At 34.5% G+C, this 23,288-nt stretch overlaps 4 protein-coding genes across 7 annotated transcripts in view; 2 read left to right on the forward strand and 2 right to left on the reverse strand.

The window, feature by feature from the left end:
* Positions 1–7,464, reverse strand: part of LRP1 (LDL receptor protein 1) — an 85,074-nt gene extending 77,610 nt beyond the window's left edge. The window contains exon 1 of the mRNA XM_090116421.1: positions 7,091–7,464. Coding sequence (XP_089972547.1) covers positions 7,091–7,178 — 88 coding nt within the window. The 5' untranslated portion in view covers positions 7,179–7,464. The remainder of the gene's footprint in view (positions 1–7,090) is intronic.
* An 814-nt stretch (positions 7,465–8,278) lies between these two features.
* ND-B12 (NADH dehydrogenase [ubiquinone] 1 beta subcomplex subunit 3) lies at positions 8,279–9,216 on the forward strand. 4 transcript variants are annotated; one of them, XM_090116217.1, is made up of 3 exons: positions 8,279–8,415; positions 8,556–8,715; positions 9,004–9,216. In XM_090116217.1, the coding sequence occupies exons 2-3, from the start codon at positions 8,579–8,581 to the stop codon at positions 9,167–9,169; spliced, it is 303 nt and encodes a 100-aa protein (XP_089972343.1). In that variant the 5' UTR covers positions 8,279–8,415; positions 8,556–8,578; the 3' UTR covers positions 9,170–9,216. The 4 variants fall into 4 exon arrangements, with proteins under 4 accessions (XP_089972343.1, XP_089972342.1, XP_089972344.1 ...); XM_090116216.1 differs by having other exon boundaries at positions 8,577–8,715; XM_090116218.1 differs by having other exon boundaries at positions 8,287–8,331; positions 8,577–8,715.
* Rae1 (ribonucleic acid export 1) lies at positions 9,202–12,444 on the reverse strand. The gene is made up of 7 exons (XM_090116213.1): positions 11,686–12,444; positions 11,432–11,524; positions 11,086–11,163; positions 10,834–10,929; positions 10,681–10,752; positions 9,924–10,406; positions 9,202–9,579 (listed from the first exon to the last, which is right to left on the reverse strand). Exons 1-7 carry the CDS (start codon positions 11,815–11,817, stop codon positions 9,496–9,498), a joined length of 1,038 nt encoding a protein of 345 aa, XP_089972339.1. The 5' UTR covers positions 11,818–12,444; the 3' UTR covers positions 9,202–9,495.
* A 3,015-nt stretch (positions 12,445–15,459) lies between these two features.
* Positions 15,460–16,616, forward strand: LOC149897825 (SOSS complex subunit B homolog). The gene has a single exon (XM_090116234.1). It carries the CDS (start codon positions 15,633–15,635, stop codon positions 16,197–16,199), a length of 567 nt encoding a protein of 188 aa, XP_089972360.1. The 5' UTR covers positions 15,460–15,632; the 3' UTR covers positions 16,200–16,616.
* Positions 16,617–23,288: the final 6,672 nt, after the last annotated feature.

Below are 23,288 nucleotides of genomic sequence, written 5' to 3' on the forward strand. Positions count from 1 at the left end.
TATCGTGCATGATGATGTATCTTGTATGAAACGATGTAGGTAGAATTACAAGGAATGCTTAGAATAAAATCAAATGAAGATGGTAAAGAACATTATAACTTAATGAAATTTATAGATTTACACTTGTTGGTTACTATACGTTGCCCTTTCGGCCATTCACCGTGTAAATAGATATGTATCATGATCGTGATTCATGATAGGCCTCGAATGTACAGTCTACATTTGTGAAGCACTTGTTGCTGATACGTCGGGCGGCAAGGGGCAAGCAGTGTCGAGTTGCGAGTGCGGCGGGTGAGGCGGGGGCGGGGCGGGGAGCGCGCGAGGAGGGAGCGCGAGGTGCGCAGGAAGCACTAACGAGCTCAAGTGGCGTGCGCGCGCTCAACCTGCGCTGCACTACGCAGTACGCTGTGCGTTCACGCAGGCTATGTCTATTTCGGCACACTGCGCTTTGCAAAATAATTAATTACTCATTTCAATCTATGAATACAAAACGACCGACTGTGAATACATAGTAACTACAGCGCTTTTCGGTCCCCGATATGTACTTGTGTGAGTTCCAACAATAGCTAGCTTATGTTGCAGGATGAAATAGAGTAGGTACCTCGCGGCGCCGCGCCCCGTTGCCACAAACAGATGTGAATCATAAACGTAGGCTGTTTGCGCGACTATTGTCTGTACCTGTAGCATTGATTACGATGCAAATGATTATAATGTTCAACTTCTATTATGAGAATACAATAAGTTATAACTTTATAAGCTACTAGCATTCCGCCTGCGGCTTCGCCCGCGTTTTAAAAAAAAACCCGCATAGTTCCCGTTCCCGTGGGATTTCCGGGATAAAACCTAGCCTATGTCACTCAGAAATGATGTAGCTTTCCAACAGTGAAAGAATTTTTCAAATCCGCCAAGTAGTTTCGGAGCCTATTCAATTCATACAAACAAACAAACAAAAAATCAAACCTTTCCTCTTTATAATATTTGTATAGATATTGGAGAAAATAATCGGGAATAATAATTAGTCCATTGAATAAAAAGTTCTAGAGTGCGTGAGTTAGTAACGTAAGATGTTTCTTCGGAAACATGTCAAGAGTCCCTAGGTTATAAACATACTAAAACCCCGGGACACTAGGAGGAGCCCCGGAGTGGGGGGAGTGGAGGAAAGGGTCCATTTTTTCATTTTTCGCTTAAATCTCAAAAACGGTACATGTTAGAGAAAAACTTTCAAGGAAAAGTTGAAAGGCCATAAAATTATCTACAAGTTGTACCTAAATCATTTTTTCCTATATCCTACCGTTTCTGAGTTACACGCAGTAAAAAATGATTTTGGCTCATCAATCGATCAAAAAATATTTCTTTCTTCCAAAAAACTCAAATGTGCAACTTGTGACCGGTACTGATAGATTGCTCTTAATTAGGTCTATAATTGGTAAAATAAACACATTCCTCCATGGAAGCCTTTAGGAGGAATCGATTGTCAAAATATTATATTAGGGTAGTTTGAGTTACTGAACTTCATCTTTTGCACGCCTCATAAGCGAAGCGTTGAGGTGGGTACTACTGTCACTTCGCGCAAAACATCTGATTTTTCAAACTTAAAATGTCTTTATGTATCATACATTGCACTTGTAAGATAATACATACACACACATATTAAGAAAAAACACTATTTTTAACATTCATGATATTTTTGATGTCATTTTTGTTATTTAAACTAGTTAAAAAACAGTTTAAAAAAGTTCTGTCTTGGACGTCCATGTGTCTGTATGTGCGGAGGATTTTCTTGTTAACACGATAGCGACCGAAATACTTTACTAATCGAGTCTTTTTTTTTCTCTTACGCTTGAGTATGCTCAGGAATAGAACCCTTTCATTTTTCAGGGTCTGATTCGATGTGGTTTAATTGTTATTAAATAAACAAAAATAATAATTATTAAAAAAAATTATGAGGCGTGCACTTTTGGATTTTCCAAACTATTTATTTTTTTCTTCCAAAAAACTCAAAAGTGCAACTTGTGACGGGTACAGATAGATTGCTCATAATTAGGTCTATCATTGATAAAAATACCAGATTCCACCACGGAGGCGTTTACGGGGAATTGTATTTTATTAGGGTAGTTACGGTACTTGAACTTTTTATTTTTTTTCTTCCAAAAAACTCAAAAGTGCAACTTGTGACGGTACAGATAGATTGCTCATAATTAGGTCTATCATTGATAAAAATACCAAATTCCACCATGGAGGCGTTTAGGAGGAATTGAATTTTATTAGGGTAGTTACGATAATTGAATTTTTCACCTTTCATGGGATGTAGCTCGAAAACGGCTGCGAATAGAAAAAAATGATTTAGGTACAACTTGTAGATAATTTTATGACCTTTCAACTTTTCTTTGAAAATTTTTCTCTAACATGTACCGTTTTTGAGATTTAAGCGAAAAATGAAAAAATGGACCCATTCCCCCCCTCCCCCCACTCCGGGGCTCCTCCTAGTGTCCCGGGGTTTTAGTATGTTTATTACCTAGGGACTCTTGACATGTTTCCGAAGAAACATCTTACGTTACTAACTCACGCACTCTAGACCCCCTTTGGAGGGACTCATTCAATGGACTAAATATTTACTTCAGCCATAATTTTATATGTACCTACTTTTGACCTAAGTACTTACTATTTACTATTTGAATATTTCTTCTGTGCGTGTTTGTAACTGAACTTCAACGGTTGGATCGATGTTAATGAAATTTTTATGTTTTCAGATGGTGAATTCGATAATAGTTAAGATTTACAAGACGAGTGATCGACGATCATATTATGTTATGTTACATTTTACAGCCAAAGAGGTATTCGGCTATATGTAGTTCAGTATGTTAATAACATATATGTATTACGAAAAATGTTTACTGCGCGTGTCTGCCACTCGTCAGTGGAAGACCTATTAAGTAGCTCCTACAGATGTGTTTAAGTCATATCTACAAACTAGATACGATACAATTACACAGCGCCTCTGTTTATCACCGCTCGATAAGGACATTACTCGCCAGAGGAAACTTCCACTTATTTAAAGCAATATTGAGACTTTAATGTAGAGTCGAATTTTAAAGGGGTTACTATCTTACTATCCTATAGCACCTATAGTTCTGCAGTGTGCTTCCATTGTTGTGGAGTCTGGGAAAAGAGCCAATAGCCAATATATTATGTATAGTTACTACTGAAAAATAGTACTCACTTCGGAGCGCTGTAAAACCTTAGCTATTTACTTAATGACAAAATGTTGTATATAAAAGTTGTTCCTCGAAAAACAATCTACAAAAATGGTCTGATATCATTTCTTCGTAAAATTATAAAAAAAAAGTTTTATTGAAAAATATAAATATCTCTAATTTCTGAACATTTTCGCTTATAACTTTTTTATTTATAGTTCTACGACAAAAAGTTACTGGACCAAAGTTGTAGAGAATTTAATTTTGTAACAAATAATGTTACTCACAGTTACTCAATGTTTTTAATCAAATAAATAGTTTAAGAGATATATCGTAAAAAACATATCAACCGCTATTTTCAAGATGGCGGCCGTGGGACAAGGGTGGCGACCCCACAAACTTGGTGATAGCTTCATACTGACCCCCCCTACACATCAAAAAAATAAAATTGCGTCCTATAAAAAATGCAACCCCAAATGTAACTTTTCAATGGAGTATTGGCATTTCGTTGTGGATAAAGTACGGATTGCTAATTCGTTACGTGATTTTAAAATAATCAAAGTTCCATGGCGGTCAATTTATTTGTTCCTATTCGTAAAATTGGATTCAATCTACTCTGCAGAGAGCTCTTCAGTACGTTCACAATGCGATTTATCCCGATGGACGATTCCTTTTCAACCGAGTCAGATTAATCGATAATCATCCTTAATGAGCCCCAGACGATATGTTGGTCAATCTATATGGGCCTACCCGGGGGAGCACGTTGAAATTATATCTGAGAGTGATCTTAATTGTTTCGATACCAAAATATATCAACAGCATATTTTGTAATAAGTGACTAGTAAGGTTCAATTATTTGAGTTTATTATTGCTAGTTACTCACATTACATTAATTATTGTATGTTAAATAAAGAATATTCTTACAACGCAACTTTTTTGCTATATTTTAGGCAGTAATGAGCTAGGTACCTACGTAGTACATATTTCTCACAATACCATTTGATGATCCGATAAGTTTTCTTTGTACCTATGCCTTCTTTATATTTCCTTTGTTCGGAAAATATATCAAACTAGTTAAACAAGACGAGGTATTTCTAGTTCAGGATCCATCGCCCATTTTTGCAAGTGATTACTATCAAGCTAATTTTCCGTGAGTAGCTTTATTTTGATGAGACGACCAATAATTTCCTGTACGGAACTCTCGATTGCGGTAGCTAACACAGGTAACAAGGATAAAATTTTTTGATTTGATGGTTCTCAAATATTTATTACGCAATTTGTAGGACAATATGTCTGTTGAATTATATAAATATTAACTAAGTGAAAACAAAAAAATCTGCTGGTTAGTAATCATTTATGATGACCTCGTATCGATACACATTGGAAAGAGGGGACTCTTTGATCAAACCATAGATTTTGTAGGACAAATATTTTTTCGAATAATTTAGATAATTAAGTTATCTTGAGATTGAACAAAAAAAAATTCAGTTCAGTTAATAAATATTTGAGAACCATCAAATCAAAAAATTGTATCCTTGCTACCTCTGTTAGCTACCACAATCGAGAGTTTCGTATAGGAAATTATTGGTCGTCTCATCAAAATAAAGCTACTCATGGAAAATTAGCTTGATAGTAATCACTTGCAAAAATGGGCGATGGATCCTGAACTATTCAATGTACTTTCATGATTTCAGTATTTTACTATTGATGTTATTATACCTGTATACCTATTACCTACCTACTTACTTTTGAATTTGAAAATCATACCGAATTGGACGATAGTTCATTGTTTAGACTTAAGATAGAGGCCAACAACCTCTCATTGGCATTCAGGTTTTTGGCTTCCTAGGTCGTACTAATGTGGTTATTTTTGAACGTCGTATGTACCTACTTGAAAAAAAGACGATAACAATTAACAATGTACGTATGAGAACCTGTGAGTGGACAGTATGAATTTGATATAGGTATGTATAAGACCTTGCAGTTATATTCGTTCGAGTTATCTAATGTAGCATTTAAATTGGTGATAATTAACATCAACAATAAGAAACATGCAATTATTATTCAAAGTGTGCGTTGTCAACGTAATCGTTTATTTTATTAACGAGTATAAAAAGTAAAAACCAATACATGATTGATAAGTTATTACGCAAAAATGCATTCATTACTACTTACATTTTTTCTTCATTTTTATTTACCTATCTTTTGGTCTGATTTTTTTTTTTAAATACCTACTTACACTTATGAATGATAGATTCATCAATGAAATTCCAGACATAGGCTAAGCTAACATTCTATGATGAAGATTTCCGATAAAATAAAATCCACAATCCCGCTTTGAAACAAAATTGCAAAGCTTGCAAAATGATGATAGGTCGAGCGTCGCGTCGGGCGCGCAGCGCACGGGACCGGTCGCGCGGTGGTTCAGGTTCCCGCTAGCCGCAAGCGTGTTGCCCGGTTTTTGTCTAATTATGAGCAGACGCCTTCTTTCGCCTCTATGCGTCCTTCAGCGATCATCGAAATCGGTATATAAAGCGAGGGCGTTTTCTGGCACTTTAAAAGGTTTCTTTTTTATTGATGTAAAATTAAATCGTTAATTTATTAATTAAACTGCATTCAATTTCCGCCCTCGACTTATTTTAGGAACTTAAATGTGTCTTACATTGAGTGTTATGGCTGTTATAATATGCAAGGGACGATAATTCTATTGATATATTTACCGCTTACTGATACCTATTTCACCTTTTCCAGTTATAATTTAAAAAAAGAGCTTTCAAAGTACTTTCTTTCCCTAATGATGAACATTTACACATTCACATTTCTGATTTTTGTATAGAGTATCTTAAAAAAACAGCATAAAATATCATCATTTATATTTTAGTAGGAAATGGAGACATTATATAGACTAAAACCATTGTTGACTTTATTTCTGTAACTTCAGCCAGAGCTCTACCTTATACAATGTTGAGTTCTCTTCACTAGTAACATATAGGGGACTGATATAGATGAATATAATTTAGTAGTTATTATTGTCTTCAGAAGAGCTAGATAATATCCTTGTAAACTATTAGTAAATGATACCTACAACTATTTGTGTAAGATAGTTATAAAATATAAATAATTATGCTCTAACTATAAAATATTAAGTGTGAAGTCAGTGAAACATCTAGGTAAAATAATGGATTGGAGATTCATTGTTATTAATAACTACTTAAATTTACAGAAACTACATAATTTTATTGACATATGGTCACTTATCTGTGCTACACTGGTGTTTTTTATATATTTCATACAGATCATCAGGAACTTTAATAAAAATATAATTTTACCGAATGAAACAAGATTTAGGTATTTAACTTCATTTTTTATTCATAGACAGTCAATAGATATCAATATTTATAGCAACTAACCATACATATTATGATTAATAAGAGTATCAGAAGTAAAACATATTACCTATCTTCTCACCATTTATTCAATGATATTATCATTTATCAAAAAGTAATTTTAATGACATTTGTTTACAATTATGCAGAACCACCTGGATCAACACCTGATGTGGGTAAAGCATTAACAGACATGCAGGATAATTTTTGAAAGAACATGCAAAAACAAAGCTTTTTAGCTTTAGGTGCTATACTTAAATAATTTTATCATGTTAGTCAAAGTAAAGATGTACTGCAAGGAAATAGATTGGTTCTGGTCTATACAGATAAAGTGAAAATAAACAAATTGATACAATAATTTAGAATAGGTAGGTATATTAGGTAGGGAGATTTTGGTAAAAAAAATATAACATACTTGTGCTGTTAGATATGTTTTATCGAATGAATGGAAGGACAGGAGTTATTTTTTTGTCTATAATATATTTATTTATGTATTAAAATAGGGCATACCGGGTAGTATTGGGCTCGAAGCGAACGCCGAAGCCGCTAATATAAGAACAGCAAGCAGTGGGCTTGCCATCCCAAGGGACGGTTGCATATCTTCGAACCTATAATAGCTTGTGTAATAGCTTCACTTTAAACATTGTGCCGCACTCGTCAAACCTATTAATAAGAAATAGATTTGAATAAACCACAGTAAATCTATAAAGCTTTCCCTATTTAGTTAAAATCTATTATTTTAAATTTGATACAGTTTTCTTTTGTGCGATATAATCACATTAACACAACAATCTTTGTTCGCAATAAATTATTCATTTTAATCACACATGACCGGCACAATTAATAAATAAAGACCGTCTCTGCGCCCGACACAAGAAAGCGGTAAGCTGCCTGAAAGCACAATAACAAGCTAGGTATGCACCTTCTACATAATATAAAGAGAGTCGATTCGTGTTTATCGATTATGGGTGCCTGTTTGTTCTAACTTAAAACTAAAATTGAATTTCTAATTTATTCACCGGCGTTGTATTATTTTGAGTCAAAATTAGCTTTAGAAGTGAAATAAAACTGTTATCCCAATATAATAGTTTTGTGCATTGTAGTTAGGTCGAAAACTTTTATTATAATGAAAATCAATTACTTCTAATATAAGACGAAATTGGCTAATTAATCGTTTGTCTAATATTAATATTACTAGTAAGTGGTATACATCCTACTAATATTATAAATGCGAAAGTTTGCGAGGATGGATGTGTATGTGTGTGTTTGTTACTCTTTGACGCAAATACTACTGAACCGATTACAATGAAATTTAGCACAAATATAGAGGGTAACTTGGATTAACACATAGGATAGGTTTAATCCCGAAAATCCCGCGGGAACGGGAACTATGCGGATTTTTCTTTGAAATCGCGGGCAAAGCCGCGGACGGAAAGCTAGTATTACATATTTATTTGAAACCATGATACTTGATAGTTGCACGTCTCAAATTTAACGCGCTAAGGTTGCTATTTAATTTGCATTGCAAAACTTACAAGTGAAGCGATATGCCGAATCGATCCAAAAGCAACATTTAAATGAAATTGATTTTAAAGCAATCAAACCGGTATTTTATTAAAGAATAATCGGTTATTTTACAGGCATGACTATTCCTACGTCAATTCAATTAATATTGTCAGTAATGTCAATGTCACAACTCAGAATAATGTCAACTTCAAAGTTCAAATCGAATCTGAAATGAGAAGTAGGTAGTAGGTACTTTTCTTCTATATTTAAAAATCAAATAATTACTTAGAAGAACACTTGTATTTTAGCTATAAATATTAAATAGTTAAGTAAGTACTTACATAATGTGTTATGTGCGTTTGTGTATTTTTTTTGCTTCATTGATGCTATTATTTGAATATTGAAATTATATAACATTATTAGGTTAGGATATTCTGTTTTGACTGTATTGTTGTTTATACTTTTTTAGAGAACTTTCTCAAATTTATAGATATGGGTGGCCACGATCACGGTCACGGACCCCCGTACACCATTCCTCATTACTCGCAGTTCCAGATTAAGGGAATCCCAGAGCTAGAGGAAGTGGAAAAAGAACTCGCCAAAAGAGGATTAAAGGATCCATGGATAAGGTAACAAATAATAAAGAAAAGATAAAAACTGGTTAGAAAACTTGGTTTCCATTAAATAATATTGAAAGGAAATAACTTTAACGCTCTAAGCGGCAACTTTCTCTGACATTCTTGCTTTCCTTGAAAGTTATGGTGTTGGCTTATTACTGCCATACCAAATTTGCCCACCAAACTTTGAAAAAACTTTAAATGGGTTTATTCTAATATTCATTTATTTTGATAACTATAATTATCATTGTTGTCAATTACATAAACACAATATGTATAATTATATTTTGTGGTTTCTAGGAATGAAGCTTGGAGGTATCACCCTGGCTTCGGCACTCGTTGGTACAAGGCCCGCAAACTGTTCTTCCGTGGTCTGCCTATCGGCATCGGCCTCACCGCTGCCACCCTCGCCTACGACAAGCTCACTGGTGGAGACCAACATGGCCATGGCCACGCTGAACATTAGATTGTGTACTTTCAGGTTTATTAGATAAATAAAAATCAATTTGCAACTTTTTTTCTTTATTTTACCACAAAATTTACATTAAGATCAATACTATTATAGGTTATACAAAAGAGTATAAGACAAAGGTATTCACATTTTCACTGACATGTACAATTAGTCCAAAACAATCAATATCAGATTTAGCCTTAATCATAAGGAATATTAGACTTAGTATTATAGTAATTAATAGGTATACTTTTGGGTGGCTTCGCCATTCAATGATAAATTTGAACACAAGCACAGTTCCCACTTCAGTCAGTTCATGGCACACGGTACACAAAGCTGGCTCACGTGGAGCGCGGCTTGAGGTCCTCGAAGCACGGTCGCAGGTAGATGAAGTTCTTTTTGGCAGGGTTGTAATGCTCATGGCCCTGGAAAGCAATAAGGAATAGTAAAAATATGATTTTATTAATTACACTTCGTAAAATCTAAATAAATTGCAAATCATAGGTCTACAGTTCATCAGTTGTATATATTATAAGTTGACAATAATTTTAGTCTACATAACTTAATATTGATTGTGTAAATACCTTGAACCCAAGTGTGTGTTTAAATAATTTTTTCCTACAATTATGTGATTGCGAAAGATAGATTAAATAAAATTATACATTGTGGCTTAATAAATAGTTAATACAAAGTAGGTATTTTGTATTTGTATTTGAAATACAAGTATATAAAATCACATTAATAACAATAGGATGTATGGGGAGCGTACCTTGGACCAGTCGTAGCCCATGGCGTAGGCGAAGATCTGGCCGGTGTGGTTAAAGGCGCACTTGGTGAGCGGCTGCTCCAGCGCCTCGAAGGACTTGAGCTTGGTGCGCGCGTCCTTGTCCCAGAAGGAGAAGGAGCCGTCGGAGCCCACGGTGGCCAGCGTGCCGTGCACGGGGTGGAAGGCGATGTCGTTCACCGCGTAGATGTCCTGGTAGCCGCCCGTGGTGCCGGCCGAGCGGTGGCACTTGAACGTGAAGTTGTCCTTGGGGTTGGCCGGGTTCACGTACTGGATGGCCACGCGGCCCTCCACCGAGCCGAGCGCGAAGCCGGCGGGCGCCTTGCTCTTCTTGTCGCGGAAGATGGCGAGGCAGCGGTGCTGGTACTTGAGCGGCGACTCCACGCGCTTCACCTCGGCCGGCTTACCCTCCAGCGAGTACAGGCAGATGCCGCGGTCCGCGAGCCCGACGGCCGCCATCGGGTAGTCCTGCCCACATCACACACAATAGCTACATCACCGACGACGACATTCTTCATAATATTTAATGGGAACACTTGTTGTATGAAATGAGTTCCAGTTTTTTAAATATTACTAGAATGGCTAGAAATAACACATCAAATTCAATAAAGAACGAAAGAGAGCAAAAATTTCTAATATTGAGCAAATTTTAAATAGTTTTGATGATTGAAATTGCTATAAAGAAGAAAATAAATAAATAAATTACTACATATTACATACATACAATGTTAACTTTACTTACCACATCTGCACAATAGCACCGCTCTGATAAATTGATTGTCATGATTGGAACTGAACTGCGCGTGTCCCAAAACTGTAATAATACAATCACGTAAATATTTAAAATAAATCATTATATGAATCAATGAAACAGAATGGGGATGGTGCATGATACCTTAAGCGTCTTATCCCAGGAGGCAGTCATGAGGCAGGTGTAGCTCGGTGCCTTGATCCAGTGGCATGTCTTCACCGGCGCGTCATGAGCCGCCACCTGAACACAGTTACCATGCAAATCTTTTAAAATTAAATATTTGCGTCACAATGATTTTGATCTTTATATATTTTGTATAATTGATAAGGATAATATTTTTTTTGTAAAATAGATTGAAAACTATAAGTTCATAGAACTTAAGATTATAAAGCATACCTGGACAGCAGCATTGGACGCCAAATCCCAGCACTTCACACTTTTGTCTGTTGATGCCATGAATATTTTAGAGCCATCCTAAAATTATTGATAATAATAACATGTTATATTAAACATCATGTGGAAAATAATAACAATATTTTTTAACAAATTTACAAAAATGTTATAATACATAGATGTATATCTATGTATTATAACATTTAAGAGTGAGGGAAATGTCATTGGTTATTAACTTATTTAGCATGTGAAAATTCTTCATACATTTATCTAGATTTTCCAGTATCTTAAAGTTTCTATTGTAGTGACTTTCCAGTCTCAGTTTATATAAATTAAAATGATTACTTACATCATGCCAAGCTATATCCAATATAGGGCCGGTCATGCTCTGAGCTGCCTTGGGGACAGTTTTGCCTGACTGCTCCACCTCCCAGCATCTCACCTAAAGTGAAACACAATATAAATACTCAAAAATACAAATAACTTTCTTCAATCAATGAGAAAATTAAGAAAAGGTCATTGTGGTGGTGATTCTTAGAATGTAATGTAATGTAAAGAAGAAAACTGTAGTGTGAACACAGAGGGGGCAAAAATTGTATATACCTGGCAGTCCCAACTACCGGCCGCCAGAAATGTTTGTGGCACTGATGGGGGAGAGAACTCCAATGCAGACACTGTATCGTCCGGTGGCGAAGCAACCTCCAGGTCTTTGTTAGGATTATTTCCACCAAACATGGTTATATATTATCAATGGAAATCTTGTGTAAAATATAAAATCTTATAGGTTATTGTAGCGGCACATGAAACAGAACTTTGGTATCCTATAGAATATATATTTCACTTTAATTTACAAAAAAAATTGCAAACATAGTTTTCGGAATGGTAAGTTTTTGAATAAATTCACAGATTTGAATTAAATTTAATAAAACTAATCATAAATAATCCGCCAAAAAATCACTTTCAAACAAGCACACTGTATCAAAACTTCGAAAGATGAAACCGTCACAACCACAAACCTTCAACTTTGACATGACTTTGACAATGAAATTTTGACAATAATGGTTTTTCACAGATAGGTAGGCTCCAAGAAGCATATATCATAAACACTGGAGATTTCGGTATGAACATTTGACGTGTAACAAGAAAATTGTTGTGTTCTATCACTTTCACACCTAACTTGGTATTGCCACTGTTAATACGAAGTTTTCCCAAGGCTACTATGTATGCTGTAATATTCTGTGCAAAAGGTTAGTTTTTGTACATGAGTTTGTTGATAAATTGCCAACAACGTCATTCAGAAGCATTGTTGGATGAGACAATTATTATTTATGCTAAATAAAATAAGTATCTGAACCAATTATTAAAAAGCTATATTCCCTGATTATGGGTAGTTACCATAATAAAATTGTAGCAACTCTCACTTTGACAATATGGCATAAGTGTCAAAAAAATTGCGTCGCTTCGAATATTTAAGTTAATATTGTTGCGTATTTAATAAATATTTTCCGAATATTAATAATGTATTGCATTGTGAAAAATTGCAGAAGTTTTTGGACACCAAATTTTGGCCTATAATTTCACAGGCAAGTGTATATTTACGTTATTTACAATATTCCTCAATACTCATGCATTTACCTGTTTAGAATCATTTTAATGGCAAAAATCGTCAAATTTATCATCATTTTACTAAGCAATCATGTTAAATAAGTTCTTTTCCTAATACTTTCATCATTTTTCAACAAGTTTTCAACAAACAAATTTAACAAGTAAGGTAACCATGATGATGGGTTTTTACGGATAGCGACGATAATATATTGCTAAACAATATTATGATGAACATTTAGAACACCATTTTAAAAATTTTTATACTAGTAATGAAACAACACACGACATCGGTATTGCACTCACATATTGTGGTTTGTTCTTTTTTACATTGAAATTTATACTTTTTAACCTAATATTTTTTTGTTTTACGTATTTCAGCTTTCCAAAAATGAAATAAAAAGAAATAAATGGCTGTCCATAGTGCTTATCAAGGGTAAAATTTATCAACATGTCAGAATATGCAGTTTGCATTTTAAGCCTGAGGATTACGGTCCAGAAAAAAAATACCTTTTGAAAAGTGCTATACCTTTTTATTTACCACATTCTTGTTACTGCGTCTCAACTGATAAAGTAATTTTAATTATATTATAATTAACCACCATGAAACCATTAGTAACCATAAGTACAGCTCCTGAAAGACATACGAATTTCTGAGAACTGTAATATCGTTACCACACATCAACACTAGCGATGCAACTCTCCCTTTGGAATATTGAAAAGTTTTAGACTGAAGCTTGAGTAACCAAAACGATGTTTTAATGTATGTAGCACTCATTTTAATTAAAAAATCGTAGTATGCGATCAAAAGTTATCAAGCGTTATTTAAAACTATCATTCTCTACCAATTAAAATGGTATGTACCTATAAAGATGATAATTATTCATGTAAGTTGACTCGTAATATTATAATATAAATACTGTTAAAAATATATGTCGTTATTATTTATAGACCATGATTTTTAGTTTTTTTTATTTCGAAAAATCCTGAATATACAAACCAGTGTGGTCACCCACAGAAAGAGACAAAAAACAACACTGACGTCATTCAAGGTTATATTTTCTTGTGACAAGTTAATGGTCATAGTGCAATCTCCAGTGTATTAGATATAAGCTTCTTGGTAGGCTCGTAGGTAGGCATTTAAAATACTTTTTATCTCGGAGCAATTATTAACAAGCCCGAGCTTTTTATAAATATTGAAAAAAAAATTCTCAATGACAACAATCACAGAACCTTAAGAGCGTTTTCACATTATCCGATCCGATATCGGATATCGGACGCCGATAGCCGATATCCGATATCGGATACAATTTTCCCTTTCACATTGTCCGATAAAATCCTTCCGATATCATCATGAGTGTTGCCAGAAATTTTTTGCGAAAACTAAACTAAATTGCCAGTTGATAAAAAAAGGTATAATTAAAAAAAAATTCAAATTATAGATCATAGTTGTACATACATTAAAAATAACTACGTAAAAAAAACAAATTCAAAAAAGAAAAGTAAAATGTAAAAAAGATTTGATATCATTAATTACTGCATATTATTTAGATGTGCTATTTAATAAATAGTTTTGAATTTTGATATCGGTCATTTGTATAGTATATGTTAACACATTATAAATTAAATAATATCAATACCTACTACAACCTAGTATTAGTTAATAGTTTTAGTAATACATATTATGTATCAGTAAATACCTTTCAAAATCTATTAAATGTATTTTTAACAAGACGTACCTAGTCATTTAGTCATTTTTTCACTATAATATACATTTATAAAAGTTCATGTAGTACCTATGATAAATTTATTAAGTGATACAATCTTTGTTCACATTTTCTATTCTTTTTCTTATTACACTGTAAATAATATTGTCACCCGTTCAAATATATATTTTATAATATGATATGATTGTTGTAATTTCCTGTAAGTAAAGATACATAAATTATTTTATTGTCATAAGCAATTATTTTAGAATTAAGAGTTTTCAAATATTCTTTGTTGTTAATTCAAAATAAAAATAAAATCGGTGTGAAATCTCCTCCTTTTTTTGAAGTCGGTTAAAAACAAAGCACTCAATGACAACAATACAATAAACAGCACAACCAACATCCGAGTAGGAGGAGGAGCGAGGCAGAATGAGATAAAATAAAGATGATAGACACTAATATTTTCGAAGATAGATATTTGAATTTAAGAACGCAATATATTTTTGTTTACTTCAGTTCAGCCAATTGCCGTATATTTTAATACGGTAATTAAAATAGCTGCCGTATAAATCGTATTTTTAATGCCTATAAATACTTAAATGTGTGTTTTCGTAATAAAAAAAGGTTTCTTTTAATAGAAAGGATTTTAGGTTAAAGCAAAGAATTTTTTTAAAGATTTAGCGCCCTATAAGACTGAAAATACACAAACTAGTGCTTTTTTGCTGTTGGTATACTGCCTTTTCGAAAATTGAGTTGGCAACACTGAACATTATCGTCCGATAGCTCACGGGCATATCGGTGTCGGCTCCGATATCTGATATCGGATCGGACAATGTGAAAGACAGGTACATATTTCATACATTTTACTTCCCTCCGATATCGGATATCGGCTATCGGCTTCCGATATCCGATATCGGATCGGATAATGTGAAAACGCTCTAAGAACTAGGTATATCACCTTTATATCACATACTATATTACTTGCTCTGTGGCAGTTGACTATTGACAGATTGACACAAAATTATTATTTATTATACAGTAATTGTCATTTGTCTGTTGAATTGAAGTAGGTACTTAGTACAATGTCATTTTGATTCATCTTTTATTTTATTAAAGATCTTTTATTTTACATTTCGCATAAAATTCTTTACTATCACCACTTTAAGTTCAGCCCCGTTTCCTTAGATAATATTCATTAGTCACTAAAATTTGACTGTTCTCAAAAATTCAAAAATAAGAATGAGTAGTACCGAGTATGTTCAAATTAAGGATTTAAAGCCTGGTATGAAGAATATAAACGCAATATTCATAGTGTTAGAAGTTGGACCGCCGACATTGACTAAGGAAGCGCGCGAGGTGCGTACGTTGCGCGTGGCGGACGCGTCAGCCTCTGTAAACTTATCTGTTTGGGACGAACCCGGCGCATTGCTGCAACCGGGCGACATCGTGCGTCTCACGCGCGGCTACGCTTCCCTCTGGCGCCAGGCTCTCACTCTCTATTCTGGCAAGTCAGGCGACATACAGAAAGTAGGAGAGTTTTGTATGCTATTCAATGAACAAGTCAATATGAGTGAACCTCAGCCAGCTCCGCCGGCCGCCGCTGCGGGGCCTCAAGACAGAACGAACGGAGCTCACACTACAGGAAGGAATGTAGCACCCACGTCGCAGGCGTCTGCAACAAGCACGCAACAAATGCAGTCAAAAAATGAACGGTTCAATCAAAACTCGCAAGAACATAGCAACAAACACCAGCACAAGACATATGTGCGGGGCCGCGGACACCAGAGGGGCAACAGCCGGCGGTAACCATCACCACAGTAGCGTGCTGGCTACTTTTCATATAATACATGAACATAATAAGGACTATCAAAGTATGAGCTTGTTACCTCATTAAGTTTTAATTTGCAAATCATCTTGGACTTATAATGTCTGTTGCATTGTTGCATTTAATGAGACAAAGGTGTTGCATCATGAGATAAATAAGCATATATTTGTTTTTAGGATTACAATATTTTACCTACAGATTATTTAAGTATTCATAGTGAAGAATAGTAGTAGAATTCATATTGATACTGAATACCCTATTTGTAAGAAAAGTTGACATTGTAAAATCATATTATTTCATATTTTGAATGAAAACATGTTAAATTCATTACAATAAGTTTTGATGTGTTGTAACTTGTATAGAAAGAAATAATATATTAAAATCTTTTGCTTCGGAAATTCGTTTCTCTGGTTGTAAAATATTAAGTTTGTGCAACATAATTAAAATGTAGCAAATTTAGGTAAGTACATTAAAAAGTAGGCTTTTTAATGTACTTACCTAAATTATTTATAACTAGCTTTCCACCCGCAGCTTCGCCCGCGCAGTCAAAGAAAAACCCACATAGTTCCCGTTCCCGTGGGATTTCCGGGATAAAACCTATCTTATTTCCCGGGGTAAAAAGTAGCCTATGTCCTTTCTCGGGTATCAAAATATCTATATACCAAATTTCATGCAAATTGGTTCAGTAGTTAAGGCGTGATTGAGTAACAGACAGACAGACAGAGCTACTTTCGCATAATATTAGTATGGATGCTTGATATTTGTATTATACATATATTCAATAATTCTTTTAAACCAGAATTTACAATACTTGTATGTAGGTATACCTACTAAATTATTTTTAAAACGATAAATTAAATTAAATTAAAAAAACACAAAATATGCAAAAATAAGAGCTAGCGCGCACGAGCAACTTTGTCTCCGCAACTATTTTGTCTCTCCACCCATGGGCTCGTATGAAAGTGCGCGCACGTAGCGATGCAACTCCCCATACAAATTGATGGGAGAGACAAAATAGTTGCGGAGACAAAGTTGCTCGTGCGCGCTGGCTCTAAATTAAAATTATTATTATACGAGCATAGAAACCTTTTTGTTTTAGGATGAAAAAGAAAATAGTTTGACAGGCTTATTAGTGCTTGACAAAGTGGTAAAGTCACGTATCGATAAAAATACAATAATAATTATAATATCTATCTTTTGCTTCCCTAATATTTACGTAATTATGCACATAAATTTAAACAAGATTTTTTTTAAGGTTTCCATTTTTTTAGATTTTTGTGCTCTTCTAGATTGCGTAAAAAATAGATGTGATCTTTAAACAGACTGGACTCCTAATAGTGACTATTTGTAGCTATCATTTTGGTGGAAATATGTCAACATAATTTAAAACTCATTGCTGCCATATCTATAGAAATTAAAAAATAGTCTCTTTTTAACTTGTAGTCAGATACGGTATTTACAAATATATTTATTGAAAGGGCTACAAACTGAAACAATCGATATTTATTTAATGAATTGAAATCACTTTAAACTTTTTTCTATACTATGTATCTTTGTCATTCAAAAGTATAGTCTATTACGCGATCACGCCTTAGCCCCTTCGCTCATGGAGCTACTCAAAAAGAACTAGTCACAAACTCAAATTACTAACGAGTTGCCTGAGCGTCACAGCCCATACCTGTTCTATGGAGATTCGCACACGACGCGACTAGTTACTAACTGGTGAGTAACGCGTTAGCAACAAATCACGCGCGACGCGTCGTGTCGGTCTCCACGCTACTGGTTTCCCGAGTTTCTTTGTTTTTTATGATAAAAATGAACGAGCAAACATTGACAAGTGACTGAAACCTTATAACTTGAGTAGCGTTGTATGCGAGATACAATTTGTAACTGGGCCTTAGGCCCTTCGCTCATGGAGCTACTCAAAAATGACTGAACTAATCAGTAATTACGATTACAAACCAGTTACAAATTGTATCTCGCATACAACGCTATCTACTCAAGTTATAAGGTTTCAGTCACTTCTGTTATTTGCTCGTTCATTTTTATCATAAAAAACAAAGAAACTCGGGAAACCAGTAGCGTGGAGACCGGCACGACGCGTCGCGCGTGATTGGTTGCTAACGCGTTACTTACCAGTTAGTAACTAGTCGCGTCGGCCGTCGTGTGCGAATCTCCATAGAACATGTATGGGCTGTGACGCTCAGGCAACTCGTTAGTAATTTGAGTTTGTGACTAGTTCTTTTTGAGTAGCTCCATGAGCGAAGGGCCTTAGGGTGCTATTACCGATTTTTAACAAAAAACGCTATTTTACGGTACCATTTTTACTCAAAGCAATTACACGTGAGAACAAAGTAATATCTTAATTTAAAGATAATATATTCAGTTCTACGATCATCTTATAAAAATTGTACGACGTCATGAATACAAAATTGTCGCTGAAATACGATTTTCCCAGTACAATGATCGCATAAAATGCAAAAAAATGGGGTCTAAAACGGTACAATTTTAAGAAAATTCAAAGCCTAATCTTCATACCTATAAATTATTGAGGGATATATTATAGTCCTTTATAGATTCTGATAATTTTTTTGTATCTAAATCAAAATTTTATATATTTTTTGTATCGCTCCTCGTCCCAAAAATAAAAACGAATTAGAAAAAGATTTTTGTGCGTGTACTGTTGTTTTCGTGATTTGAAATATTTGATACTTTATAAGAGTACACTGTATAAGTTTCATATTCCAATTATTTGTAATTTAAAATTATGTTTTAAAAATTACCTTGCCTGAGATGCTCTTTTTTATGGGTTGTTGAATAGATTGGTGGGGTAAAACAATTCAAGATGGCGTCAACGAAAATTTGACTTTTTTTCGTGATGGGTGTCATTTTCATAGTTTTTGGGGTAGCTATTAACGAATATGAGGTCAAAACTGAAATCCAAGATGGCGCCGTCATGGGTGTCATTTTCATGGTTTTTGGGGTAGCTATGAACCAATATGAGGTCAAAACTAAAATCCAAGATGGCGCCGACGAAAAATTTGATATATTTTCGTCATGGGTGTCATTTACATGGTTTTTGGGGTAGCTATTAACGAATATGAGGTCAAAACTATAATCCAAGATGGCGCTGACGAAAATTTGACTTTTTTTCGTGATGGGTGTCATTTTCATGGTTTTTGGGGTAGCTACTAACGAATATGAGGTCAAAATTATAATCCAAGACGGCGCCGACGAAAATTTTACATCTATTCGTCATGGGTGTCATTTTCATGGCTTTTGGGGTAGCTATTAACGAATATGAGGTCAAAACTATAATCCAAGATGGCGCTGACGAAAATTTTACATCTTTTCATCACGGGTGTCATTTTCATGGTTTTTGGGGTAGCTATTTACCAATATGAGGTCAAAGCTAAAATCCATGATGGTGTCGACGAAACTTTTACATCTTTTCGGCATGGAATATTATCTGGAATTGCACTGGTTTTAGGATACGATCATGACCACATCATGACAACCTATCCCTAAAATCTTACTTATACAATCGTACCATCACACCATATACCTATATAGGTATCCGTCGAATTCGATTATCTAATAAGTAATAACCTTGACATTCTAGCAATTCAATGTTTATTTTTAAAAGGTACCTAAGTATAGAAAAACACACCTTCAGTTTCAAGTAATAATACGTTTACAAAAAGTCATCTTCTGCCTTTCGACCTTATCATAAAGGTCACATGTTTATGTCACGCGGCGTGCCGTAGGTACCTATTGGTTTCCTTATTCGGAGCTAATGCCCACTCCGAACTTTGCTGTCGTCATCATATATATTTTTGCAACTGTTACTTTATAAGTGAATGATTCATAAATATTACCGGTATCGAAAACAACTAATAGTTTAATACCTAGTTACCTAACTAGCAAACCGGGCGAACTCCGTTTCGCCACCAGAGACACCTTTTCTTTGTTATAAACCTCACGGAGCCCGAGACCTTTCCAACGAATGCAAAACCGTGGAAATCGGTTCGTGCGTTCTGCCCCCCTAGTCAAGTGGCTTTCTGTTAGCGTAGCGTTCAATAGAATAGACTACGAATGTATGAGATTGACGTAACCTGTAGATACGTTTATCTACAGCCTACGTCAATCTCATACATTCGTAGTCTATTCTATTGAACGCTACGCTAACAGAAAGCCACTTGACTAGGGGGGCATGTCATCCATATGCATTTGGAAAAAAAGCGGTTATTTTCCTACATCTACATATATATATATATATATATATATTATATATGGGCGGATGGCCATAATCATCAGAATCACCCATATCTTCAGTAAATAATTATAATGTTGGTGGAAACAAATGAATCATCAATGTTACAAACAAATGTTATGTAATCGCACAAATCTATGCGCTAGTAATTAGGGAATCACTTGATCAATCGCTTTTAATTAGTTTCGATACAACAATGCACAAGACTTAGCACAAGATTACTCGGAACAATAGCGATTCGTCGCCAACGTGGTGCCCTAGACGTTCTTCGTTTGTAACCCAGCAACGTCTGCAGCCGACCATCGACGCGACGCTCCGCCAGATCGACAGTTGTCAAATCTCGTTCCGATGTAATTCTCATCAGCCAGTAATACTTCTACCAGCCAGTAATACTCCTACATATATATATATATCTTATATATAAAAATGAATCGCAAAATGTGTTGGTAAGCGCATAACTCGAGAACGGCTGAACCGATTTCGATAATTCTTTTTTTATTATATTCCTTGAAGTACGAGGATGGTTCTTATGTAGAGAAAACGTAAGCATGTACCCCGGGCGAAGCCGGGGCGGACCGCTAGTATATATATAAAACTCAAAGGTGACTGATATAGTGATCTATAGGTCTACCAGAATCTGATGGCATATTTATATTTCAAAAATACGAGATTTTCATGTGGCAACTTTATTTGACAACTATCAAATTGGTTGTCAAATTATTTGTGTTGATGATTAATTTTTAGGATTTTGTCTTCAAAATCTTCAAAATGTCCATAAAACCGCTGCGATCACAAGCAAGAGGTATTGTTTACAATGTGTATAGAAAAATATTCGATGAAGAAGGGTCAAACACATCACAATTTTCAATTTTAAAGCGCGTGAAAGATTTTATTGCTAAGTTGGACTTACCCGGTTTTGATACTTTAATTTAAAAATGTTATAAATAGGTAACTATAATATTGTTTGTTGATTAAAATATAATTTTATGAAAACTTATAACAGATTCGGCTATTTGTCAAGTCCAAGGTGTACAAGTCAATTTTATAATGTGTTAATACTTACGAAAATAAACATGATTTTATTTTATTATTGTTTTATTTTATAAAAAATTATAAACAATCGTTAAATATACCTAGTAAATAAGTTTTGATCTGCATTATCATTACATCCATATTTTCACATGCCATAATTATATACATATATTCAAATATAGGTATGTGTAAATACATAATATTATTTTGTATTTTAGAAAAGTAATATGTATATTATACATGTAATAAGTACCTAGATAATAATACGTGGATATCTCATTATTAAATACAGTATTATCCACTTGTGTAATGTGACTAATGATATTGATGACAAAATAAAAAATACGCAGTATCAAGATCGTTCAGTCCATTTTCCCTAGGGTTGCACACTCTAAATTTTGATTTCCCTAATTGCCATCAGATTCTGGTTTACCTATATCAACGCACAGCCCAAACCACTGGACGTATCTGGCTGAAATTTGTCATGCATTATAGATGTTAGGACGTAGGCATCCGCTAAGAAAGGATTTCCCGAAATTCTTGCGCGAACGGGGAAAAACGGGGAAAGTCGTGGGCAGAAGATAGTAGCATAATAAAATCGTAAGAATGTCAAAACTCTAAATTGAATATTTTTTAAAAAGAATACTACTAAAACCATACTAAAATAATTTATAGTGATGTCAAAAAAATAGTTCTTAGAATTTTTTTCTGTTTGTCTGTAGACTGTATGTATGTCCGAACTCCGAGCTAAACTCCGTTGCTTTAGCTAATATTTTTATTAGCTGATTCATTATCGCCAGGTTTTTTGCAAGAAGATATCATATCGACATTAATATAAAATCAAGTTCAAGGTCGCTCCTAATATTCGCGTGGGTTGTATATAATATAATATATGGTTGTATAACTCGAATGGCTACATTTTCGACACTTGACATTATTGGAGGCCGATGAAGCTCATACGTATCGTATCTAGACTACAAGCCCACATATGAAAAAAATATGGGTCAAATGAACCACCACGGGACATATCTAGTACGAAAGAAGAGCAAAAAATAATAAGATTCATCACTATGCCGTCACTTGTAAGCTGTCCAACTGAGTGCAGATGAGAATTGAAAAGTACAGGTAGACTCGGTAAATTTTGGTCATATATTTTTGTACGGCATTCTTAACCATCGATAGATCCATTAAAAATAATAAGAAACCGCTCAGTGCCGTACAAAAATGTTGGTCCACCAAGTCGGAATTTTAATTTAATTTCCGAGAGTTACCGGGGGTAAATTTGGTCATTTGACCATGTACGGCATCTGTGTCATACTATTGCTATACTGCTTTTAATCCATTATTCCGCAACGCCGTACAAAAATCATGGGGACAAGGGGAAAAAATCGAGAGTTGTAATCCCCTCTCTTTCCCCACTCCAGGGGGTCATTTGACACAACACGAAATGAATTTATTTTTAAAGTATTTTATGCATAGATAATATTTTTTCATGTGCCGTACATTTTCGTTGGTTCAAAGGGGAAAAATCTGAAAAAGAAAAAATCCATATAACGAAATGTTTGCTTTATATTTTGATAATAAAATATAAATATACATTAATATTAAGAAGCTCGAGGTGGTTAATTATCACCTTGGAAAGTCGGAGTCAAGTGGAATGGACTCCGTTAAATTGATGAACTAATAAAAAAGCTATGAACGAAAAGATGTGAATTATATGCAATCAGCCCATGAATACAGGTAAAGTCACAAGCAAATGCTAGTA

Source organism: Colias eurytheme, chromosome 25 (genome assembly GCF_061535395.1).
Source record: "Colias eurytheme isolate Ceu_HAF_F1 chromosome 25, ilColEury1 Martin Lab GWU primary, whole genome shotgun sequence".
NCBI lineage: Eukaryota > Metazoa > Arthropoda > Insecta > Lepidoptera > Pieridae > Colias > Colias eurytheme.